At 56.2% G+C, this 23,322-nt stretch overlaps 8 protein-coding genes across 8 annotated transcripts; 4 read left to right on the forward strand and 4 right to left on the reverse strand.

The window, feature by feature from the left end:
• Positions 1–142: 142 nt before the first annotated feature.
• Positions 143–1,506, reverse strand: SODALDRAFT_279813 (kinase-like protein; the record flags this gene model as incomplete). The annotated part of the gene is made up of 2 exons (XM_028608192.1): positions 143–1,324; positions 1,387–1,506. The coding sequence occupies 2 exons, from the start codon at positions 1,504–1,506 to the stop codon at positions 143–145; spliced, it is 1,302 nt and encodes a 433-aa protein (XP_028465111.1).
• A 1,417-nt stretch (positions 1,507–2,923) lies between these two features.
• On the reverse strand, positions 2,924–6,079 carry SODALDRAFT_193966 (hypothetical protein). The gene is made up of 2 exons (XM_028607150.1): positions 5,201–6,079; positions 2,924–5,120 (listed from the first exon to the last, which is right to left on the reverse strand). The coding sequence occupies exons 1-2, from the start codon at positions 5,785–5,787 to the stop codon at positions 3,008–3,010; spliced, it is 2,700 nt and encodes an 899-aa protein (XP_028465112.1). The 5' UTR covers positions 5,788–6,079; the 3' UTR covers positions 2,924–3,007.
• A 297-nt stretch (positions 6,080–6,376) lies between these two features.
• On the forward strand, positions 6,377–6,980 carry SODALDRAFT_193960 (hypothetical protein). Its single transcript, XM_028607149.1, has one exon. It carries the CDS (start codon positions 6,506–6,508, stop codon positions 6,845–6,847), a length of 342 nt encoding a protein of 113 aa, XP_028465113.1. The 5' UTR covers positions 6,377–6,505; the 3' UTR covers positions 6,848–6,980.
• A 1,212-nt stretch (positions 6,981–8,192) lies between these two features.
• Positions 8,193–9,264, reverse strand: SODALDRAFT_324935 (hypothetical protein; the record flags this gene model as incomplete). Its single annotated transcript, XM_028609939.1, has 2 exons — positions 8,193–8,800; positions 8,880–9,264. 2 exons carry the CDS (start codon positions 9,262–9,264, stop codon positions 8,193–8,195), a joined length of 993 nt encoding a protein of 330 aa, XP_028465114.1.
• Positions 9,265–9,558: 294 nt separating this feature from the next.
• On the forward strand, positions 9,559–12,668 carry SODALDRAFT_297405 (Nop14-like protein). Its single transcript, XM_028608819.1, has 4 exons — positions 9,559–9,860; positions 9,916–10,328; positions 10,387–11,214; positions 11,280–12,668. The coding sequence occupies exons 1-4, from the start codon at positions 9,591–9,593 to the stop codon at positions 12,481–12,483; spliced, it is 2,715 nt and encodes a 904-aa protein (XP_028465115.1). The 5' UTR covers positions 9,559–9,590; the 3' UTR covers positions 12,484–12,668.
• A 149-nt stretch (positions 12,669–12,817) lies between these two features.
• Positions 12,818–18,788, forward strand: SODALDRAFT_345161 (hypothetical protein). Its single transcript, XM_028613195.1, has 3 exons — positions 12,818–13,412; positions 13,474–16,955; positions 17,046–18,788. Exons 1-3 carry the CDS (start codon positions 12,956–12,958, stop codon positions 18,408–18,410), a joined length of 5,304 nt encoding a protein of 1,767 aa, XP_028465116.1. The 5' UTR covers positions 12,818–12,955; the 3' UTR covers positions 18,411–18,788.
• SODALDRAFT_379779 (hypothetical protein) lies at positions 18,508–19,209 on the reverse strand (the record flags this gene model as incomplete). The annotated part of the gene is made up of 4 exons (XM_028615067.1): positions 19,035–19,209; positions 18,858–18,947; positions 18,775–18,788; positions 18,508–18,625 (listed from the first exon to the last, which is right to left on the reverse strand). Exons 1-4 carry the CDS (start codon positions 19,119–19,121, stop codon positions 18,508–18,510), a joined length of 309 nt encoding a protein of 102 aa, XP_028465117.1. The 5' UTR covers positions 19,122–19,209.
• A 1,558-nt stretch (positions 19,210–20,767) lies between these two features.
• Positions 20,768–22,542, forward strand: SODALDRAFT_324937 (nitrate transporter; the record flags this gene model as incomplete). The annotated part of the gene is made up of 2 exons (XM_028609940.1): positions 20,768–20,965; positions 21,118–22,542. 2 exons carry the CDS (start codon positions 20,768–20,770, stop codon positions 22,540–22,542), a joined length of 1,623 nt encoding a protein of 540 aa, XP_028465118.1.
• Positions 22,543–23,322: the final 780 nt, after the last annotated feature.

Here is a 23,322-nt window from a genome sequence, read left to right on the forward strand (position 1 = left end):
AGGCGTTAAAACGGACGTAGGAAGAAAACAAAGAAACCCTGTATAGATCGGCCGAGAAACGACGGACGGAGAACGGACGAGAGACAGGAAGCGTTGTGGTGTTGGCCGCCTCTTTGTCTAACCCGCATTCCCTTCCCCCCCATCATGCATCATCTTCGGGCAGTTCGTCAATAACCCTCTCGACAATGTCGATGAGCTCGTCAATATCGGGCCTCTCGGCCGGTTCGACGCGGAGACACCGCCTGACGACGTCGCGGACGGGTTCGCTGATGGGAGGGCGGCCGGCCGATCCATTCGCAGCGCCACCACCACCCGCACCCGCACCCGCACCCGCACCCGCCCCATCGACGGCCCTGGCCTTCCCCTTGTTGAGAGCGCCAGTGCCGGTCCGCTGCAGCCCCTCGTCAGGAAACCGCCAATCGCCGCCGAGGATGCAGAGACTGAGGGTGCCGCCGGTCTCGTCGGAGCGGGCCTCGAAGGGCGACTTGCCGACGAGGCAGGCGTAGAGGGTGCAGCCGAGGGACCAGATGTCGACCTTGGTGTCGATGACGGTGCCGGTCTGGACGTCGAAGAGCTCCGGGGCGCGGTAGGGCATGGTGCTGTGCTCGGCCGCGGTGTCCTGGGTCTGGATGGCGAGGGAGTGCGAGGTGATGGGCAGCGGCGAGGCGGCGACGGAGCCCAGGTCCATGAGGATGGGCTCGGCGCCGTCGTCCGAGATGATGATGTTGCCGGGCTTGATGTCGCGGTGGGCGTACGACCTCTGCTCGCCGGCGGGGGCGCCCTCGGACGACTCTATCAGGGGCCGCTGCTGCTCGCCTTCGTCCTGGTCGTCCGGCACGGCGGCGCGGGCGCTCGTGACGCGCTGGCCGCCCCGGGCGGCGGTGGTGGGACGGGGGCCGTGACCCTGGTCGTCTTCGTCGCCGTGGCCCATTTCCATCCTCTCGATGGCGACGGGGCGGGCGCGGTACTGGTGCATGCTCTTGAGGGCGCGGCAGACGCCGAGGAAGAGCAGCATGAGGCGGCGCTCGGGAAATTGGGCATGGTTGACGGCGTTGGCGTTGATCATGTCCTGGAGGTTGCCGCGCTTGAAGTAGGGGAGCAGGACGTAGACGGTTTTGCTGTCGGGCTCTCCGCCGCGGTCGGTGGCGACGGCGTGGTCGACGGCGTGGATGATGCCGGGCGTGTTGGCGAAGAGGCGGTAGGCCTCGACTTCTCTCATGGCCTGGGCGACCGACTCGGCGCCGAAGGGGCAGCGGATCTTTTTGAGGGCATAGAGGGATTCGGTGGAGGTGTCTTGGACGAGGTACACGTAAGAGAAGCCGCCCTAGAGGAAGAATTCACTGTCAGCTTCTGTGGCTGCTACTGCTACTGCTGATGCTGATTTACCTCGCCTAGTAAGCGTAGGATCTTGAAATTCCGGCCATTGATCTTGAGAGTTGGCGAACCGGGGAAGCAGTTGAGGCAGTTGCCAAAGGAATAGAGCAGGTCGAGTAATACTTGCGCCATGGCGGTTGTTGTTGTTGTTGTTGTTGTTGTTGTTGTTGTTGTTGTTGTTGTTGTTGTTGTTGTATGTTATATCATGCGCAGTTATGTGTTCCCCCTTTACGCCCAGAGAAATTTCGAGTTGGATCGATTTCCGCCTGGAATGGAAGAGTAGAGTGGAAGAGTAGAGACGCAGAAGCGTGTATCCGTAACGTAGGTCGAGGTGGTCCAAGGTCACGATCGTCGTGTCGGAGTCGAGGTGGCCAAAGAGCTTCCGTAGCTAGGTGGGTGGCACTACTTAATTGGCATAATCGCCAAGATGGAGTGTCGGGTGGTACTGTTCGTCCTTGACGGATCCGGCAGATGAGGGCGCGTTGGACGAAGGCTTCGAAAGGGTTCACTCGAAAGGTCAACCGGATCGACTTGTCGACGAAGGGGGCGGATGCGGATGGGGACGCGCCAAGATGGCCAGGTGGATCTTTTGCGGGTTGGAACAGAACTGAGATGTGAACTGCTGCTATCAAGGTGAGGGAGGAAGCAAGCTATTATGGCAAACAACGTGGCTGGTAGGAGGATTGAGTCTCGTGTCTCCAAGAGAGGCGGATGGTAAGTAAAGAGTTGGAAGGAGAAGGAAGTCAAGTTGAAGACGAGGTGGAAGTTGTGCAAGTGCGCAAGCACTTCCTCAGTATCGTACGGAGTGGAAGGTACTCAATACCTAGGAAAGTACGGAACACCTCCTGGCCGTTGTTCAGCCCGTTCTGCCGGGGTAACTACCTAAGGTAGGTAGGTACCTTACCTATTTTCTTATGAGGGCGGGTTGAGGCTGGGCAGTGTTGGTTGTAAGTGCTGCGCCATGCCATCTTGCTAAAAATGGTACGTATCCACCTGTAGCCGTACTCTGCAGGTACACGTACTTTGCTGCTACTTGACCTGGTGGAGAGGCAAAGGTGTACGTTGTACATCACCATCATCCATCATGGGTACCGCTACCCCGAGCATTTTCAGTCCGACGGTCAGGTACCTTCAAGCCGAAGATCTCGTCCAAGTGTCGATAATAAAAGCAAGATGAAAAGAAAATAGCAGCGTCATTTATTAAAAATAAGGTATCCTACGTCAACCGAACACCAAAAAAACAAAGCTCACACGACATCTACTGTCCCTCACCCTCCTTGGCCACATCTCTCGCATCATCCCCATCGTCAACCGTCTTCCTTCGTCGTCTTCATGCATTCTGTACAGCTCACATGTCGTTCCGAGGCCGTGTCCCGTTCGTCATATCTACCGTCTTTGGCTCCCCCCTTTCCCGGGCCACGCGCCGTGAACAAACATAAGAGAAGCAAGCGAAAACACAAATACATCTGCCTCCAATCGAAGCCGTGTGTGTCTTAAAAAATGGAGAGTGAAGAGAGCGCGAAATGGTATCATCGTTCGCTGCAGCATGATGTACGTCTGTGATGGAACGCGTAGGGGTGGAAAGAAAAAAAGAATAAAATAAAATAAAAACAACACAAAAGTAGTGCAACGTCTAGAAAGCGTCTTCAAAAGGGCAATCGACACTGTCGTGGCCATCTCGCTCGCACAGCGCGCACCATTTCGAGTCGTCCACCACGCCGCTGGCCTTACCGGCCACCGGCCCCGAATCGAGCGGGTTGGGCGCCGCCGATGCCCGGGGCGTCGCCAACGGCGTCTTGGTCTTGGCCGGCGAGAGAGGCGCCGGCTTGACGTCGTGCTGCCGAGAGAACGGATCCTGACCTCCCTTGCCAAACGGGCCAATCGTGCCGGCCCTTCTCGTCGTGGCGGCCGTCACACCGTCGTTATCGTTGTCGTTCTCCTTCTCCTTCTCGTTGTTGGTGTTGTTGTTGTTGTTGCTCTTGGCCCCGTCGCCAAACATCTGCGTGCACGACAGCACGTCGTGGCCCGCCGTCTCGCAAATCTCGCACCAGAGCGTGCTATTCTCCGTCGCCGTCGAGTAGGCGTCGCTCTCCGCCATCGGATCCAACGGTCGCGAGGCCCGCTTGAGCACCTCGGGAGACGACCGGGCGTCGCGGTTGCGAGCGAGGACCACTGTGTCCCGGGAATCCCGCAGAGACGACCGTTGCGCGCCGGCCTTGGGCTGCATCGACGTCCGGCGGAGCACCTCGAGTTCCCGCTCCAGTTCCTCCTCTCGGTGGCTCTTGTCGTCGAGCATGGCCCGCAGCTCCGACATCTCCCTCTCCATCTTGTCCCGGATCGCCTGCGCATCCATCGAGTCGCTCGCCGAGTGCGTCTTGACGAAGGAACTGCTGCGGGGCGGGTGCGACCTCTCCACCACCGTTTCGCCACCACCGCCGGGAACCGAGTCACGGCTGAGCGAGTGGATGATGGCTTTGAGGCCGCGAATCTCGTCCTCTTTCTGCTCCAGCTCCTTCTTCGAGCTCACCATTCCCTCCTGCCCATCCTTTTGACCACCTGCCCCGCCGCCACCGCCGCCCGACGCCTTTTCGCGTTCCCGCCGCAGCTCGGCCCGGGTGCGTTCGACTTCGCCGCGTAGAAACTCGACCTCGCCCCTGGCCTCCGCCTCGCCGCGCCGTGCGTCTTCCAGGCCTTCCTCCAGTTCTTGGACGAGTTCTTCCAGCTGCTTAAGCTGGCGGGCCACAGAGTCCACGTCCTCGGTCCTCGACTCTAGTTCCCGGATCTCCTGCTGGAGCTCTTCGATTCGCTTCTCGTACACCCGCTCCGTCTCGGTACTAGCCATCTCCAGAGTATCGATGGTGCTACGGAAATCGGCCCGGTGTGCGTCAAATTCGGCCGTGAGCATCGCGATCTTTTCGTTCTTCTCCCGGAGAATGGCGCGGAGCTGCATCGAATCCTTGTCGTCCAGGCTGTTTCGCCGCGGTCGCAGTACCAGCGCCTCGGGATTCTCCATCAACGTCTGGAGCTCGGTCAGACTGCTTTCCATCTCGCTCAGCGTGGCCGACTGCTCCCTGAGTTGCCTGTCGCGGTCCTCAAGCTGTGCTCGCAGTCGCTCCATTTCTTCATCGTTGTTGGCGCGTGACGCCGGCCTGAACCTGGAGTTGAACGAGGAAATCGACCCGACGCTCCCATTCGTCTTAGGCGGTGGCTGCATGGTCGTCGTGGACCCGAACTCCTCATCACCAAAGTTCGAAGCCTGTCCGAGCGCTGACGCGCTGCGAGGGCCAATGCTCGGCTGCCGCTCCAGCGTCCTCTTACTCGGATCACCTGCAGTTCCACGCACGCTTTGCGCGAACCGGTTCGGAGGCGGCGTGCCATACCTAGACGGCACCTTGGATGCTGGCGTGGCGCCCAGAGAGGGACGGGGCCCAGGTGTCATGGCCAATCTTCGAATGGGCGATTCAGGCCGCGGTAGAGACGGTCTAGAACGTTTCGTCTGAGGGCTGGGTGCTCTTGGAGGACCTGTCCCGGGACCAACGGACTGGCTGAATTTGGGGAGAGACGGCGTGGGTGGTGCATGATTTGTCGAGTTCTGTGTTCCAACCCTGAGCCCTCCGAAGGAAGTTGTTGTCGGGGTGAGAGGGTATGTTGTGGACACCGAGTTTGGAGGGGAGTCTCTCCGGAGAGCTTTGGCCACGGGCACGAAGATACCGGCACCAGGAATGTTTGTTGTGAAGTAGGACATGCTAAGAAGCGCAGGTCACGGTCAGCCTCTACTAACTAAAGAAAAAAAGAAGAAGGAAAAAAGGGTCTCCGAGTGACATACCCATCCACATCACCCGAGTTCTTCCCCCGTACAGCAAAGTCAGGATGCAACTCGATACCGGCAAACACGCCCTTCTTTCCGTGAACTGAACCGACGAAGCGGACAGTACCGTGCATGTTGCCGGGCACGTCGACAGCATCCCCGACGGCCAAATCTTCTCCCAGGCCGGGGCCAGGACTCCGTCCAGGGGTAGTCGGCACCATTTTCGACTTCTCTGGCGATGGCGACTCGGTCAGGACGCTTTCGATGCCGTAGGTTTCACTGACATCGGGGATTGCGGCGAGGGACGATTGAGTGAGCGCGGCGAGGGACCCTTTCCGCGCCAGAGCACTCGGCGGAGGTGGGGGGGCGAGTCGCGCGTGGGCGCTGTAGAGCGAGTTGAGATTGGGGGAGGATGCAGCGTGGGACGCGACGTTGATATTTGAGAAACTGGACACCTTGCGGAGTTGCCGTGGTGGTTGAGCGAGTTGCGATCTAATCCTGCCGGGGGGAAGAAGATTTTTTGTTGTTGTTGATGTTGTTGTTGATGGTGGTGGTGGTGGTGGTGCTGGTGGTGGTGATGTTGTCTCGGTAAGGGTGGACGACATGATGCGATCGTTGCCGTGGCGGTAGGTCGCCCACCGCTTAGCTTGCCTTTTGGTGGTGTCCGAAGTATCCGTACTGAGTAGTTTGTATGGAGTGGGTACCTCAAGGTACCGGTGGTTCCGCCAAACGCACGCTGTGCGTCACACAGGACGAGTGGAAAAGGGGTTGTACGGAGTACGTTGTATGTACGGTGTACCTGGGAAGGCAAATGTCCGGCTTTTGTCGAACGGTAATTATACCTTACACAGCGGGGCGATGATCCGCTAAAGAACCCACTAAAACCTCTGGTGCACTTGGCAACGGGCAGCTGAAGACGCGTGGTCCTAGCGCGCGAACAGGTTCACCGTGACCTGACCTGAACTGAACCATTAGTAATCCTTGTTTACCTTTTGACAGGCTCCACCACACCACGGCAACCCACACCCACACCCCAGGGGAAAGAAAGAGTCGGGGTTCGTTCGCCACTCGGTAGAAGTGTAAAGGTTGGTATTGGTGTAGCTGTTGTCTCGAGCAGCTTCGGGTAGTAGTAGGCCTCGGTGGTACACTCAGTCGTACTTACAAGTCGGAAAGATTGTCGGTCTGCTATGGCTTCGCAGAATATAGGCAGACTCTTTTTCTGTTTCCCTCTCCGAGTCCCCTGTTAACCTGGTGACCGTCGTCAGCGCTGGTTGCTGACCCCAGTGAGGTCAGTCAACTGTTGTCTCGGAAAAGAAAGATAAAATGAACTGCTGGGCGGGGGTCCAGCAGGGGCGTCGTTTGATGAACTGGGCAACCAGCGGTGAATGCCTACTGTTAATTAGCAATTCGGCCTGCATCCAGCGGGTACGAGGTAAAAACGACGCCTCAATGCCAGCGTCGAAACAAAGGGAAAGGGAAAGGAATAGAGAATATAAACATGAGAAAAACAGACGAGGGAAAACAGAAAGAGAGGGAAAGAAAACAAAAGCCGCTCTTACCAATGGCGTGTTGTCTTTCGTCGAGCCTAATGTTTCGTCGCCTGTCTCGTCGCTTCCTGCAAGACGTACCGTACATACATCGTATGTACATGCAAAGCACGGCTAGTACTGAGTACGGAGTACGTTGTACAGATGCAGCGTACGGACCACGGAGTCCATAATTTGATATGGCAAGAGGTAGGTACGCAAATTGGCGGTGGGAGAGTTTGGTGGTTGCGCTGGTGACAGGGATGCTCCCACGAACCAGGCGTCTTCTTTCTTCTTTCCATCCACGGAGTACGACAAAAGAGATAACACATGCCACATACGGACTACCCGTTGACCAAACAGAGGACGTAGTGAGGGCAACCATCTTTTGTCTTGATTATCCCTTTCAGCAGATGTCGCATCACAGAACCAAGACAGAAAAAAAAAAGGGGGAAGGGGGGGGGGGGGGGGGGGGGGGGGGGGGGGGGGGGGGGGGGGGGGGTAAAATGCTACCCCTTGGATCACTCACACCAAAGGTAATTTACCGTACACGACTCCTCACAAACAAACAGGGAGACGAGGGAAGAAGCCGCGGCCCTAGTTGAAAAATCTTCCCAAATGTCAAACCGACGTTGAAACCACGGTATATTAAGAAGCCCTAGGGACCATCGACAGCTACCCAGAGTGGCCGACAACAGATGCCCCGTTGCCCTGTCGCAAAAGCTCACCACCGGTCATCGGTGAGACCGGCTGCTAATGTTGTGCAACACCCATAAACCCAGTCCCAGCCCAGCAGCACGGGAATACACTGCGGGCCGCAACCGTGCGGGTACTGACAGCTTAGCGCGGAGGCGTTCCCTGGCCCTCAACTATTAAATTGCCCCTTACATAGGCCCTCTCAGTTCCCCCCTTGGGTCTCTCCTTACGAAGCGTTCCAGCAAGGAGGAGCAGTGGATTGGACGCAGACATCATGATGATGGTGCCATCGTGTCTCTCTGGCCACAGCCACGTCGGTCGTCCTGATTCTGATGTCCCAATTCTCCCTTTTCTCCCTTGCTAACAGAGCATATGCTACTTCAAGCCTTCCCCTGAGTAGATCGTGGGAAACTTCATCTGACTCGATGGGATTTTACTCAAGATATCCCCTTTAGCGAGTCCACAGCCGACCATTCCATATCCTCATTGCGAGTGCCCGGGTAATTGTTGTTTCCCTTCGGCTCCAAAATCATTATTCGCCAGGAACTAGTCGGGAATTGAGAGGAAACTCAAAGCTTTAGGTCGTAAGCAGCGGTGTTCGCCTACTTAACACATGTTGGTGCGACCGTGTGCTCCGTACGCTCCGTACGCTCCGTACCTGCAGCACTGCCTACATGACGCGTGTAGGCCACGCCAAGGCCAATGCTTCCAGCCACCAGGCATCACCTACTCACGATTAACCACGAAGGAGATGCGAGTCGAGCAGAGAAACCTAGTGAAAGAGTCCATTACGACAGCAAAGCCTCGCTCCGCTCAATAATGTCCTCCCTGCCAATAGGGCGCGTCCCGTCATTGAATACCATGGCTTCGCGATGTTGGCGTCGAAGCCGCTGCTCCTCGTCAGAATGGTCCCTATTCCGCGGCATCTGCTCTCCCGTCTGGTCGTCGTCAAAGTCGACCGCGCGCAATGTCGGCTGGACCAGGAAGGCCGCCTCGGAGCTCAAGCTGAAGTTGGACTGAGCTGCCAACTTGCAGGCAACGAGCGCCTTGCTCCCCTCGTGGGAGCGCGCTATCTTCGTGATGATGTCGACGATCCTATTGCTCCTGTATTCCACATAATAGAGGAAGTTCTCGCGTCTCTCTCGCTCCGTTTCCCCCCAGTTTTGTTTGGCGAGCCACTTTTCGACAAACTTCGCCCTGACCAACATGTCGGCGTCGTACCTGTTGACGAGTTCCACGATGAAAGAGAGGCAGAACTTTTCTGCCATATCCCGCAGGTAGTAATCGTCCCAAAGTCTGTCGTCAAGTTTCGGATGCTCCCCTTCCTCGAAGGAGAGCTCGAGAGACCGAACAAGGGCCGTGTACCCTCTCCAGTTATGCATCTTGGAAAGGCATTCTGCGAGCCTGGTAGTCAGCCTTCATCCATTGTGACCAGTATTGTGACCAGTAGGCCGGGGCGTTGTTCCCGCATTTACCTCCGTGATTCTGGCATAACAATGTCGCCAAAGCGTGAAGGCTCTGTATCCGAGTATCATAGTCGGGACGGGTTATGTTGTAGAGGAGGTAATGGATGGTCTCGTTGTCGTTGACGGCCCTGTCACAGAGGATCTTCGTCGCAATATCCCGGATGGAGTAGTTAGGATGAGCCACAAGTTTATCGAGTGTCTCTAACTGCAGCGCATCTTCCGTATCTTGGGTGATGTATTGCGTCTTTGGCGGCGTGGGTTTCACTTCGTTTTCGTCGCGCGCCCAAACCAGCGCCTGGGTCATGACCGAGACCATGGTGAAGGTGGTGATGCCGATTCCGGCAAGGATAACGCGGTCATCGCGGAAGAATCGCAGCAGTCCCGAATAGAACATGCTCGGCAATATTGACGGATCAAGAAACCTTCATCGTCGGTAGATATCAATCAGAGCCGATTGTTGAGTCTGTTGATCGTGATTCTGGTGGATGCCTGGATAGAAGAACCATGAGGGAGTACCAAGTACCAAGTATGGAGTAATATTACCTTATTACGAAGCCGCGCTGGACTGTTTCACGCGATTTGCCGATGGATACCGCCAAACGACCCACTTTATCTGAAGATGCGATAAGATAAGCACCTGTTATCGTTCCTCAAAATTTTGAGACGAAGCGTTGTGGAACATCCGCAACTATCAGCAGTTTACGACAATTTCGCCCAACTATGGCAGGGGGTTCTCATCTCAAGCGGCTGAAGACCAGCCTTCGCGAGCAGGGGATTGTTGGCCCGCAGAAGTCAAAAAAGGAAAAGAAGCGTCAAGGCGGTGCCCCCAGGAACCGGAGAGAAGCCATCCAGGAGATCCGCGAAGAGTTCAACCCATTCGACCTCAAGAAGAACGCCAGAGGACCGAAATTTCCCGTAACGAGTCTTCGCAATGCGGCGGAGGAAGTCACCGGCAGGCCTACGGCCTCCCGGTCTCTAGGCGAAGAGAGGGTTCGTGGTACCTGCAAGGTCATGTCATGACACTCTGAGACTAACTGTGTATCAGCGGCGGGAGACTTTGCTTGCCGAGATGCAGCGGCGCAACCGCGTGGGTGGTATCCTGGACAAGCGATTTGGCGAGGCGGATCCGACAATGGCGGAGGAAGATAAGATGCTGGAGCGATTCGTCCGCGAGAAGCAGAGGTCGCATAAGAAGACCAGTCTCTTCGACCTCGAGGAGACCGAACCGATCGACTCGCTTACCCACAATGGCCAGGCCCTGGCGCTTGACGAGGATTTCAACGAAGATGATCTCGGGGGCAGCGACTCGGAGTCCGAGAGGACGGGCCGGAAGCGCCCGCGGTTCGAGGACCTTGACGCTGAAGACGAGGACGGCGAGCAGGTCGATGACCAGCCTCAGAGGAAGAAAACAAAGGCAGAGGTCATGCAAGAAGTCATCGCCAAGTCCAAGGCATACAAGTACGTCAAGACCCCTCTCTTGAAACTGCAGTCCTTTAGCTAACCACCCTTCTTACAGGTATGAACGACAAGTTGCCAAGGATGAAGACGATGACCTCCGACGAGAGCTAGACAAGGACCTGCCAAGCCTGCAGATGATGCTTTATGGACGCGGTTCGACACACGCTGGGAAAGACAACGGCGATAAGACAGACACAAATATCACACCACTGGGTATCAACAAGGACGAGTTCATTTCGGATTTCGACCGTCGCCTGAAGCAGCTAGTCCATGATCGCCGATCGAAGCCGACCAACCGAACCAAGACCGAAGAGGAGAAGGCACAAGAGGAGTCTGAGCGTCTGAAGGAGCTGGAGGAGAAACGCCTGAAGCGGATGAGGGGCGAGTCTGTGTCGGACGATAGCTCTGACGAGGACGAGAAGCAGAGGGAAGGCAAGAATGGACAGGAAGAGTCTGCCTTTCAATTCTTTTCCACTGAGGAAGAGGAAGAAGACTGGGGCCTGGGCAGAGGCATCAAGGCAAAAAAGTCCGCCGCCGAATTCTCAGATGAAGACTCCTTCATTATCGATGATGATCTCGTCGCCAGTGGATCTGATCTCGAGCCCGCCGATTCGGACTTCGAAGACGACGATGACGAGGATTTGTCTGACGATGAACAAGCGCAAGACGGAGATGAAGAATCCGATGACGAGTTCACGAAGGGGCTTCTGACTGAAGAGGAAGCCAGAAGCTCCGTCTTTGCCAAAGGTGGTGGCTCTGGCAGTGCCACGAACGGGGCCACTGGGTCAGCCGATGAGCTGCCCTATTCGTTCCCATGCCCTCAGACCTACGACGAGCTTGTGGCACTAGCCGGGCAATACCCTATCGACACACTCCCAACCATCGTGTAAGTTGTACACCCGAGCTCTACCTGGTCTCTACATGCTGGCCTCCTACTAACATACCTTGTAGTCAACGCATTCGCGCACTCTATCATCCAAAGCTCGATAGCAAATACAAGGAGATGCTGGGGAATTTCTCAAAATCCCTAGTAAGCTATATTGCCGCGGATCACTCAGGACAAGATACCCCCTTTCGGGTTTTGGAAAGCATCACACGGCACATCCATTCGTTGTCCAAGTCATTCCCAGTTGAGACTGGGCTCCAGTTCAGAGAACACATCAAGGAAATCAACTCACGGCCGCTTGAGTTCCATCTAGGTGACCTCACACTGTTCACCGCCGTCGGCACGATCTACCCGACGTCAGACGCCTATCACCAGGTGGCAAGTCCGGCGCTATTACTGATGACAAGATACCTCGGTCAGAAGATACCACGGACTCTTTCCGACTATGCGCTCGGCACCTACCTGTCCACGCTGGCAGTGCAATACCAGAAACTTTCTCGTCGATTTGTCCCGGAAGCCATGAACTTCTGCCTGAACACCTTGGCCCTAGCGGTGTCCGGGCCTTTGCCAGGCAACTTCCCCTTCCATGAGCCGGCTGATGGCCTTCGCGTGGCGGCTGCAGCGAAAGAGGACCGAAAGATGAAGATCACCGACTGCGTCCCCCAGGAGCATACAAAGGCGGAAGCGGAGGTCATTAAGGCCGCCCTTATCGGCACGACTATCCAGCTTCTGGAAGCCTCCGCCGACCTGTGGGCCGGGAAGGCATCCTTCCTAGAAACATTCGCGCCCGCGCTTCGCATTCTCGAGAGTATCACTTCTGCCAAATCGCCCCACCGCGCCAAATTCTCCGCGGCCCTCTTCGGGCGTCTCGAAAGAGTGGCCCTCAAGCTCTCGCGGATGCGACAGACGGCCGTCCTATCGCGCCGCCCGCTTCTTGAGCACCATCACCGCCCACTCGCTATCAAGACGTCGATCCCCAAGTTCGAGGACTCCTTCGACCCCAACAAGCACTACGATCCGGACCGCGAGCGTGCCGAGCTCGCCAAGCTGCGGGCGGAGCACAAGAAGGAACGCAAGGGTGCACTGCGGGAGCTGCGCAAGGACGCGCGGTTCATGGCGCGCGAGAAGCTGCGGGCCAAGATCGCCCGCGACGAGGCGTACGAGAAGAAGTACAAGCGGCTCGTGGCGGAGATTCAGAACGAGGAGGGCCGGGAGGCGAACGCGTACGAGAGGGAAAAGGACGGCCGGAAGAAGGCGAGGAGCAGGTAGCGTTGAGAGGATTGTGCATCACCCTGGGAGTTTATGTTATATACGAGACAGGTGTGGCTTTGGTCTCCATTTGGGTGTTGAAAATGAAATATCCATGGGCAAAACGTGTACCGCTTTATGAAGATGTCGTGAGTTGAGACAAACGTGCGCGTACCGGGGGATGTCCGGTCCGATGGCTCTGTGACGCCTGGTCACGTGACCACGAGGCCACAAGACCACGGGATTACGAAGATTAATTGAATGAGTAATCATGTCGCGTCTGTACTCGGTAGTCCCCACCAAACGCGACTTGGTCTTCTGCTGAGTATGAGCACTCCCACTTTCACAACCACAACAATGCAGACGACGGATTGATTCGACACAGCAGCGGAAACCAAAAAGAAAAACAAGGACCAGAGGATACGACACTTTATCCTCGGATGCAGTCATCAATGTCTTCCCTGATTCCGAATACCGTCCCACCACCGAATTCATGACGCGACACAACCTCGAGGAGCATCTCTCGTGGCTGTTGAGCAACATCGCCGTGTGCAAACCAGCCAGCATAGAATATCCGTCTGCACGGGATTTTGCCATTATCAGCTTCTCCCAATCTCTAAATACCGAGCGGCTACAGCCGAACACTCCTACAACTTCAGTCGATATATCCCTCCATTCCGGCACGCACTCTAAGCCCAGCATCAATGCTGCGGGTACATCCAACTTGGACTCGGCACAGGACGTGCAGGACACAAGAGACAGAGGGGAGAGCTGTTCGGCCATGGCAAAGCTAACCTCAGCATCCAAGCCTAAGAAATCGTCCCTCGTTCTCAAGCAGCAGCAACAGCAGCAGCAGCAACAGCAGCAGCAGCTTCCGACACCAGCCTCCGCAATATCTAGCCATGGCGGTGGGCTTCAACGGGCCTACGCCGCCAAGCTTTTGCAAGATGGTGAGTTCCTTCTGTTGCTATGCCATGCGGTGTCTCTGTGGCTAATTATAAGCTTCCGTAGAAGCAAAAAATGCCCAAAGGCCCGGTGTTCCAGGGACAGACCTTTGGGATTTCGACGAAGATCTGGACGACATCATGGATTTGACGGGAGAGGACACCGCTCCCTCATCAGATTCGATCCAGTTCGGCGACGATGTGAGGATATGGGACGAGGACCATGCTGCAAGGCCAGAACCTCAACCGACACGTGGAAAGAAGAGGAAAAGCACCGATATGAGTAAAGCCGACGCCTCCGATTCGGATGAGTTCCCGGACATCTACCAGGTCATAGGCACGCCGGCACCTCCAAGCTGCAAATCTGTGAAGACATCTAAAACTGTCACTGCGGGCTTTTCTCGAGCTGAAGCTGTCTCTGATTTGAACGACGAGGAAAGCATATCGGGAACCCCGAGGCGAAGCAAGAAAACCTACCGTCTAGATGCCAATGCTGGGATTCGGTCAACTCCCAGCCGGGCAATTAGCACGATTCCGGACCAGCGGTTACTCGGCAGGACGCCTAGTAAAGCACTCCTGCTCTCTTCCTCTCCGGAAACTCACAAACCGCCCAAGGCGAACGCAAGCGTGAAGCGATCCCATCCTCCAGCCGCGGGCTCTGAATCTGTGGCACAACAGCCGCCGGCGAGAAATGTTCAGCGACGAGTGATACAAGACTCGGATGACGATATGGACGACGAATTTCTCACTCCACCAAGCCGCCAAGGACCTACCGTCCCAGCGTCGAACAATGATACGATAGATGAGGAGGAGGAGCTCATAGCTCTCGACACACCTTCTCGAGGAAGAACGCCTAAACATGTTCGAAGGGAGACACCAATCGTGGGCGACCCAGGCCCAGCATCTGGACAAGCCGGCATGTTCCAACCGCAATCAGCACCATCTAGCCAGCCGCAGTCATCTGGGGAGCCAGAATCCCGTCTATTGAGTCTGTTCTTGAAGTACCTCGGTGCACTAGAAGCCAGGAAGAAGCGGATTGACGAGCAGCTGGTCCAGAACAGAGAAACGTTCACGAAATCTCTGCGGGAAGGCTGGGCGAAGGAGGAACGTGACAAGATCAAAAACATGAGAGATCCTCTGCTCAAGCAGCAGAATGCCCTCATAGACTTGGCCAGACTGGTAGATGAGCACAAGCTGCTCGACGCTGAAAGGCAAGCACTTGCTCTCCAGGTTGCAGAAAGCTACGATGCTGGGCTTGACACGGAGAAAGACGAGAGCCGTCTAGACGACCTCTCCGATAGGATAAGATCCATGGAGCGCGCCTTTCTCCCTCACCTGCCAGGAGCTGGTATTGATCTCTCTTTTCTCAATGAATACGCCCGGGCGTCTCGGGCGAACAACAGGATGGCGGCCCCTGCTGTGTTGGCCACGCAGCCAGACTCTAGCGGATCCAGGAGCATGCATGAAAGGGAATCCCGCTCCGCTGGGGCTGGCATGGGGACTCAGGTCATCCATCAAACACAATTTGCGCCGGCGCCTCAGCTCTGTCGCCGAACAGAACCATCGCCACCGCCTTTTCCAAGGGGACAATTACCACATGCACCAGACGCTCGTCAGGCTCATGTCACTCACGGCTCCAAACCGAGTAGAAGAGAAGAATATGTAGATGAAGAAGACGATTTCTTCGACGACATTGAGGAGGCGGATTTGAGTGCCATACCAACCCCTGCCATCTCTCGGTCCAACCACCACCACCAGCCTGCTCGAGGGAGCCCGCTGAAATCATTCAACAGGCGTGCTCCAGACACATTCAGCGACGACTTTTGTGACGAGGAAATGATCGCCTTTGCGGAAGATTATGAGACGCGTCAACCGTCCTCCGGAGAGCCATCTACTCGCCGGCCCGTACTCGCACATACGTCGGGAAATGCGGTTCTGGTTTCGAGAAGCAACAGCACTCCAAAGCCACGCGAGCCGTCGACGGTGAAGCCATCGATCCCCCCCGAGCTGATGAAGCACCCCTGGTCGCCCGATGTCAGGAGGGCTTTGAAGGACAGGTTCAGGATGCACGGCTTTCGTACCAACCAGCTTGAAGCCATCAATGCTACACTGGCGGGCGAAGACGCCTTTGTTCTCATGCCCACCGGAGGAGGCAAATCTCTCTGCTACCAACTGCCCGCAGTGATCAACTGCGGAAAGACCAAGGGCATTACGATCGTAGTCTCCCCTCTGCTCAGCTTGATGCAAGATCAGGTGGACCATTTGAGGGCGCTGAACATCATGGCGGAAATGTTCAACGGCGACACGAAAGCGCAGGTCCGGAGACATATTCTGTCGGTATTCGACCACCCCCGCCCCGAACTGCATCTCCAACTGCTCTACGTGACTCCGGAGATGATCAACACCAGTGCCCAGTTCGAGAAAGCGTTGATGAATCTCTACAGAAACAAGAGGCTCGCGCGTTTCGTCGTCGACGAGGCACATTGTGTTAGTCAGTGGGGGCATGATTTCCGGCCCGATTACAAGGCGCTCGGCCAACTCCGCGACAAGTTCCCCGGGATCCCACTCATCGCTCTGACCGCGACGGCTACGCCCAACGTCATCATGGACATCAAGCATAACCTTCGCATCGACCAGTGCCGGGTCTATACGCAGAGCTTTAACCGTCCGAACCTGGCTTATGAAATCCGCAGAAAGGGGCGAAACCTCCTGGACACAGTTGCCGACATGATATTGACCAAGTACGACGGTCAGTGTGGAATCATCTACACGCTGTCTCGCAAGACGTCGGAGACGGTGGCCAAAAAGCTCCGCGAAACATATGGCATCCTCGCTAGTCACTATCATGCGGGCATGACCCCGGAGGAGAAAATCAACTGCCAACGGGCGTGGCAGAAAGGGGACGTCAAAATTGTTGTTGCCACGATTGCATTCGGCATGGGGATCGACAAGCCTGATGTCAGGTTCGTCATCCACTACGCGTTACCGACAAGCCTGGAGGGCTACTATCAAGAAACGGGCCGCGCTGGCAGAGATGGCAAGCCCTCGGATTGCATCCTGTTCTTCGGCTACGGCGATGTGATGACCCTGAGACGAATGATCAACAGCAGCGAGGGGAGCAGGGAACGGAAGGAGAGGCAGCTGACGATGCTTAACAAAGTCACGGCATTCTGTGACGGCCAGGAAGAGTGCCGCCGCGTCACGGTATTGCGTTACTTTGGCGAGAGGTTCTCGGCTGCGCAGTGCAACAAGACGTGCGACAACTGCCGGATCGGAGGCGTGTTCGAGCAGCGAGACTGGACCGAGTACGCCATTGCGGCCATTCAAGCCATCGAAGCGAACGGGCGCCTGACTATCGCTCAGTGCTCTGACATCCTGATGGGGAGGAAGACGGTGGCCACGGAGCTCGGCGAGTTCAACGGCATAGCCAAGGGAAGCATGAAAAAGCACGAGCTCGAGCGTATGCTTGACCGGCTTGTGTCTGAAGCTGCGTTGAAGGAGGAGAACGTTTTCAATAAACGGGCCAGGATCGCCATCCAATATCTCGCCGTGCGTATTATGACCTCTCATCAGACCTTGTTGTTATCCCCGTTTTCGTCCTAAGGTGGAAGGTGAAGTTGCTGACCGAACCGACTGTAGTGTGGACGCAATGCGGCCGACTTCCTCAGCGGACGCCGAAAGCTGTTTATGTCGGTACAGGTTTCCGATAGGAGTGAGGACTCATCGGCCACGACAGCTAAGAAGCGGGCGAAAAAGAAGGCTACTACTGCTGGCGACGACGACGAAAACAGCGGCAAAGGACGATCTCGGCCACCACCGTCCACGAACGTCTCGTCGCCACCTGATCGAGGAGCACAAAAGCAGCAGCAGCAGAAGAAGAAGAAGAAGACGCAAGTGGCTCGCGGAGCCCCGGGCCATGGCGACGATGATGACATGGATGGTATGGACGGCAACGGCTATAGCCGAGATGACAACTTTGTGGTGTCGGACAAGGCGGTCTCGGACGACGATTCCGATGACGGGTTCGAACCATTGCCGAAGAACAACAGGAAGAAGACGTCACGCAGCCTGGGCGGCCGGATCTCGCAAGACCAGCGCCTCGCTCAGCTAGACGAGGTGCAGCAGGACGTGGTTTACAACTTTGTGGAGGAGGCAAAGAGGCTGGAAGAGAAGTTGCGGAACCAACAGCATCTCCGCAAGCCGCTCTTCTCGGAAAGCGTGCTGCGGGAGATGGCGATCAACTGGACCAGGACGCTGGAGGAGATGCAAGACATTCCCGATATCGACGAGGACAAGGTGGGGCGGTTCGGCAGCAAGTTCCTGCCCCTTATCAAGCGTTACCATGCCAGTTACATGGAAATGGTTGGGCAAGGGGCCGGCGAGGGCGGCGAGGGCGGCGGGAACGGGTTACCGATCCATCATCCGAGCCGGAGCACGGGCAACGCAGACCCGATTACGATCAGCGACGACGACGAAGAATACGGGGAAGACGAGTTTGAAAATGTCGACGACGAGGAGCTGGAGTTGGAGGAAGGCGAATCGTCTAAATACTTTGGCGCCGCCGAGTTGTCGGACTACGAGGTCTCGCCTGCTCCCGGGGTGCAGCAATGGCGTGATACGCTGGAGGCTCTGAAGACCGCTGCGGGGAAGGAAGCGGACGAGGCCGGCGCAGGTGCCGGTGCCGGTGCCGGTACGTCATTCCGTGCCAAGGGCGGGCGGCGGGGCGGCAGCCAGAGTTTTAGCGGTCGCGGTGGGGGCAGGAGGGCGGGGAGTTCCCGAAAAGGGTCTGGTGGGTTCCCGAAACGGGGTAGTACGAAGGGAGCGGGAGTGACGAAGAAGAAGGCGGCGGCAGCTGGGACAAATAAGCAGGCTGGGGCCAGCAGCGGGACGGCGGCTAGGTCTGCGTCGGGGACGTCCAAGACGTCTTTGGCGAATTTTATGTACAAGGGCGGGAAGAAAGGGGGCGGCGGTGGCAGTGGTGGGGTTGGACTGATGCCGATGTGATAAAAAGGCATGATGAGCGAGACGGAGATTCTCGGGACAATCGAGTCGTCCAGGAGAGAGGAGAGGGAACATGGGGATTGTCACAATTGTGCTTCTGCTACACGAAAGTGCCGGCCTGGGTGGGCTTACATCGCATGGCATTCGGGAGGCGTCTGGCGAATTTGGCACGACAATGAGGGATATCACGAATGTCGAAATGAAACTGCGAGGGCAGGCTTTCTGCAAAGAAATAGCGAACAACATAGCGAATCGGGACCATGATGGAAATAAGTTTCGTTTCCCCCCTCTCTCTTTCATACACTATTTACTTACACGTACAGTGAATCGCCGTGTCTATAGGCTAGGGCACTGAGAATAGCCACACGCATACTTGAGCTGCTACGCACATAATAGGTCGGATAAGCTAGGCCAACCGGTGCGTATACCGGGACTCCTTGCTGCACATACTTTGGGGGTGAAGGGGGGCAGGGGCCTGCGCGTCTCGCTCCGTTCCGTTAGCGGTCGACGGTGACGTCGGATCAATCGATGGATCTGGATCTTGCATCTCCACGGAGACCGGAGATGCGCTGCAGCGTCCGGTCCCACTTTAGCCCAGCCTTATCTGGGGGAAATCGAGACCATCACCCCGGAGATCTGAGCATGTAAGGTTGTGATGATAATGGCGATGATGATGGTGGTTTTGCTGCGTTCGATGCTCCCCGGATTGTTCATCACCACTACTACGGATCTGGCTTCGTCCGGACATTCTAGTAAAATTACAGAGAGCTGGCGGCTCCCATTATTAGACACAATTAGGCACACTCTTTCTTCCTTCTAAGCGCTTCGGCGCGGTTGATCTCGGAGGGCTGGGTCGAGATATCGCCGTCTGAGCATTCGACAACCGATACTGAGATTCGAGCATTCGCGGCCTTGACTTTCCGCGGAGATGGGAAACCGCGCACTGACTGGACTTATATATCAAGACCGTATGCACTCCTCCCTGTCACTGATGTGTTTGCTGGGTTGAAGTAAGCTACATTGTATGTACGAATACTACCACCGTCCGCATTTTGTTCGCGATAGGGGAAGTCGCGATAGGGGAAGTCGCGATACGGGTGGAATTCGGCCCAATGAGAATCCCGAATTCTTATCTCTTGGCAGGGGCGGCTCTGTGGCCGTTTAAGGTGGGGTGGGTGGGGTTAATCCGGTTGGAAATGTGGAGCATCGATAGCCTTCCTTTGTACCTTGCGCTACAATCAAGCGTAGCCAGTACCTTAATTTCCTGAAAGCCAAATTTTACGGATAACGTCTCTTCGTCTCGTCTCGACTCTCAACGCCCACTCCACTCCACTCCACTCCACTCCACTCCACTCCTTTGCCCTTTGCGATAGGATCTCTGGGACACAAGACAGCATCATATCGATGAGCCGGTAGAGAGCTCACGACTCTTTGAGATCTGTCCCGCCACCCGGCTGGGGGTTTGCAAGGCGTAACCCCGTTCGTACGAGTCCAAGTTCAAGACTCCAACTACCTCTCGTGAGTCGTGACCGAGTCGTCCTTTCGTCTCTCTGTCCTGCGCTACATTTGTTGAGAGCACTGCAGTATATTGGACACTGGTCGGAAGACATAGCCTGTGTCTTCAAGTGGCGTTTTCTCCTCCTTCATACGGGCGACGGGCGAACACGCACTCTCTTGGTGATGAAATCGAGAGCATCCGCCCATTAATGCTCTGCTTTATGACGTTCTCATTATTTTCGCTCGAAGCCTGCAGCGGGCGTACGGTTCCGAGACCGCACCCTTATCAGCGATCTGCATCTGCAATAAGTCATCTATCTATCTGCATCCTGTCCAGGTCTCTGGCTGGCCTTGGCCTGTCTCCAGCCTTGGCCGTCCTTTGTTTTCTCTGATGAATGGATCTCCGATTCCCCCCCCTGCACGTCTCCCACACATATGCAAGGAAGCTTTGACTTGACGGCAGTGTCAAGATTGGCTTAGCGTGCCGTATGTTCGAGTGTTTCGTCCGGAGATGCTTCATTTCTCTATCTCGCAGCACATAACCAAGACTTCCTTCGAAAATTGGCGGAATATAATACGATGGACAACTCTCTATAAGATGCCTTCGAAATCAACAACAAGCCCGTTTTGCAGCACTCGGCCTCATCGGATCAACGAGTTGTGTAATTACAACTACAATATTCTAGCCATATTATCACGAGTCGGGAGACGTTCCGACATCTCCCTCGCCCGATCGGCCTGCTGAGCTCCTCGTCGCAGCACTCAGGACCAGCTTACACAGACATTCTCTCAGACTCTCTTCTCCGATCTGCATCTGCATACACCCAGCTACTTCCTGCTCTCCACAGAGAAAACCATCCGCTATGGGACTGGACTATTTATGGAAGGCCCCCGAGGTCAACCCCATCAATCTAAAGGCATGTCGCCGGTTCGAGACCACCCGCAAAATCCAAGGATGCCCAGCTAACAAATTGCAACAGGCTCGCAGTGTTCCGGTGCTGAACCCCTTTAACAAGTATGGCGCCGCCTTTTTCTTCAGCTGGATGGGCTTCATGATTGCTGTAAGTTGGCCTCTGGGGGGGGAATGGGAGACGGAGAAGAAAAAGAAAAAGAAAAACCCCGATCATATTTACCCTTATTCCCCCTCCCACACCACACACCACACCCAGGAGAAGCCCTTACTGACTTTGGACCTCTTCTTCGCTTCTTTTAGTTCTGGGCCTGGTACACCTTCCCACCCCTTCTGACCGTCACCATAAGGGATGACCTCAACCTCACCCCGGCCCAGGTGGCCAACTCCAACATCGTCTCCTTGTCGTCTACCCTTTTGATGCGCCTCCTGGCCGGCCCGGCCTGCGACAAATTCGGATCCCGACTCGTCTTCGGTGGCCTGCTTCTTCTCGGCGCTCTCCCGGTCGGCCTTGCCCCCCTGGTCCAGGACGCCACGGGTCTCTACATCAGCCGCTTCTTCATCGGTGTCCTCGGCGCCACCTTTGTGCCTTGCCAGGTGTGGTGCACTGGATTCTTCGACAAGAACATCGTGGGCACGGCAAATGCCCTCGCTGGAGGCTGGGGCAATGCCGGAGGTGGAATCACCTACTTCGTCATGCCTGCCGTCTTCGACTCGTTCCGTGACAGGGGGTACAGCCCCGCCGTCGCCTGGCGTCTCACCTTCATCGTGCCCCTGATTTGCATCATTGTCTGCGGCGTCGGCCTCATCCTCTGCTGCGAGGACACGCCCATGGGTAAGTGGAGCGACCGCCATCTCCACATCCAGGAGAACCTGCGAAACCAGGGCGTGGAGGACGCCACCCTCGTCAACGTCGTCAATGTCCCCGGGGGGATCACCGACCGCCCCGAGCCCTCGCCCGCGCCCGCCTCCGCCGACGAGGAGAGGAACAGCAGCACCAAGTCGCGCAAGGATGAGTCGCACTTCGACGCCCAGGCTATCGACCTCTCCCGCGCCGAGATGCTCGAGACGGCCCAAGGCGAGACGGTGGCGAAGCCCTCGCTCCGCGACTCCCTACGCGTCGCCGTCTCCCCGCAGACCATTTTCCACGTCCTGACCTACGCCTGCTCCTTCGGCGGCGAGCTGGCCATCAACGCCATCCTCTCGTCCTACTACCTCAAGAACTTCCCCCACCTGGGCCAGACCGGCGCCTCCAACTGGGCCGCCATGTTCGGCTTCCTTAATTTTGTCACCCGGCCCCTGGGCGGCATCGTCGGCGACCTGCTGTACAACTACGTCGGCCGCGACCTGTGGTGGAAGAAGGGCTGGATCGTCCTCTGCGGCGTCGCCACCGGCGTCCTGCTCGTCCTGATCGGCCAGCTCGACCCGCACCACGAACCCACCATGTTCGGCCTCATCTTCCTCATGGCCGTCTTCCACGAGGCCGGCAACGGCGCCAACTTCGCCCTCGTGCCCCATGTCCATCCCGCCGCCAACGGCGTCTTGTCCGGGCTCACCGGCGCCGGCGGCAACCTCGGCGGCGTCGTCTTCGCCATCATCTTCCGCTTCATGGACGGTGGCACCGACTACGCGAAGGGTTTTTGGGTCATCGGCTGCATGCATATTGGTCTGAACCTGCTCGTGTCTTGGATTCCGCCGTTGCCCAAGGGCCAGATTGGTGGACATTGAGCTTTGCAGAGACATCAAAAATCCTTTAATGATTTCAGAGGGTATAAGGTAGCGTTTCCATATGTGTTTTCCGGGACTTTCATATATCAATCAGTTTGGACAAGAGTACCAATTCTTAGACGTACCCAATTTTTTCTTTCTTTAGACTTAATCGCAGACTTTGTTCTCTCTTCATCCACCGGCGTTTTATGATTACCACGCCGTTGTATCAGCTACCAACAATCCCGCCGGCGTCCCACTCGACTTACGAAGTAGGAGCCACAAGCCCCGACAAGCCTCGCTTCAGTCGGGGAAATCCGAGCGGTGCACTAAGGTAGTGTACCGCAGGCAGCGCCGGAAGAAAACCTGGATCCACTTCCCGGGCTGGCTAAGGTACCAGGTAATTACCATTAATACTTTGTACTTCGTGGTGGATCCCCCACTTTGCAACAACCACGATTCTAGGTACTAAATAAAGATGATCTCCAAAAGCCACAACGTCCGTGGGAAACGCACCTTGGTACCTTATGAATGTTCAAGACACACCATAGCCAAGAAAAAATACGTATCGATATATGTGTCAGCCCTAAAAGGGTAGCATGTGCTCCCTTTTATGGTCCTTCACAATGACATTCCTCCTGCGATGCTGAAATGACGTCGGAACATTCCGACGAACCCCATTCTTTCACTGGCTTCATGTCTCATCTGACTTAGCTAGGGGTTCGCCGGCACGCGATCCTCGTACAACGTCGAATGGAAGCGTATGCACGTAGTATTGGAGAACCATTTCCTGTCTCGGGC

Source organism: Sodiomyces alkalinus, assembly GCF_003711515.1.
Source record: "Sodiomyces alkalinus F11 unplaced genomic scaffold SODALscaffold_7, whole genome shotgun sequence".
Taxonomy (NCBI): Eukaryota; Fungi; Ascomycota; class Sordariomycetes; order Glomerellales; family Plectosphaerellaceae; genus Sodiomyces; species Sodiomyces alkalinus.

Excerpts from the sequence above, each read along its gene's own strand:
- SODALDRAFT_193966 (XM_028607150.1), bottom strand. The coding sequence starts at position 5,787 with ATGTCGTCCACCCTTACCGAGACAACATCACCACCACCAGCACCACCA. Across the intron at positions 5,121-5,200 it reads AACTCGGGTGATGTGGATGG|CATGTCCTACTTCACAACAA; the intron begins GTATGTCACTCG and ends TGCGCTTCTTAG.
- SODALDRAFT_193960 (XM_028607149.1), top strand. The coding sequence starts at position 6,506 with ATGAACTGCTGGGCGGGGGTCCAGCAGGGGCGTCGTTTGATGAACTGG.
- SODALDRAFT_297405 (XM_028608819.1), top strand. The coding sequence starts at position 9,591 with ATGGCAGGGGGTTCTCATCTCAAGCGGCTGAAGACCAGCCTTCGCGAG. Across the intron at positions 10,329-10,386 it reads GCCAAGTCCAAGGCATACAA|GTATGAACGACAAGTTGCCA; the intron begins GTACGTCAAGAC and ends CCCTTCTTACAG. Across the intron at positions 11,215-11,279 it reads GACACACTCCCAACCATCGT|TCAACGCATTCGCGCACTCT; the intron begins GTAAGTTGTACA and ends CATACCTTGTAG.
- SODALDRAFT_345161 (XM_028613195.1), top strand. The coding sequence starts at position 12,956 with ATGACGCGACACAACCTCGAGGAGCATCTCTCGTGGCTGTTGAGCAAC. Across the intron at positions 13,413-13,473 it reads CGCCAAGCTTTTGCAAGATG|AAGCAAAAAATGCCCAAAGG; the intron begins GTGAGTTCCTTC and ends AAGCTTCCGTAG. Across the intron at positions 16,956-17,045 it reads TCGCCATCCAATATCTCGCC|TGTGGACGCAATGCGGCCGA; the intron begins GTGCGTATTATG and ends AACCGACTGTAG.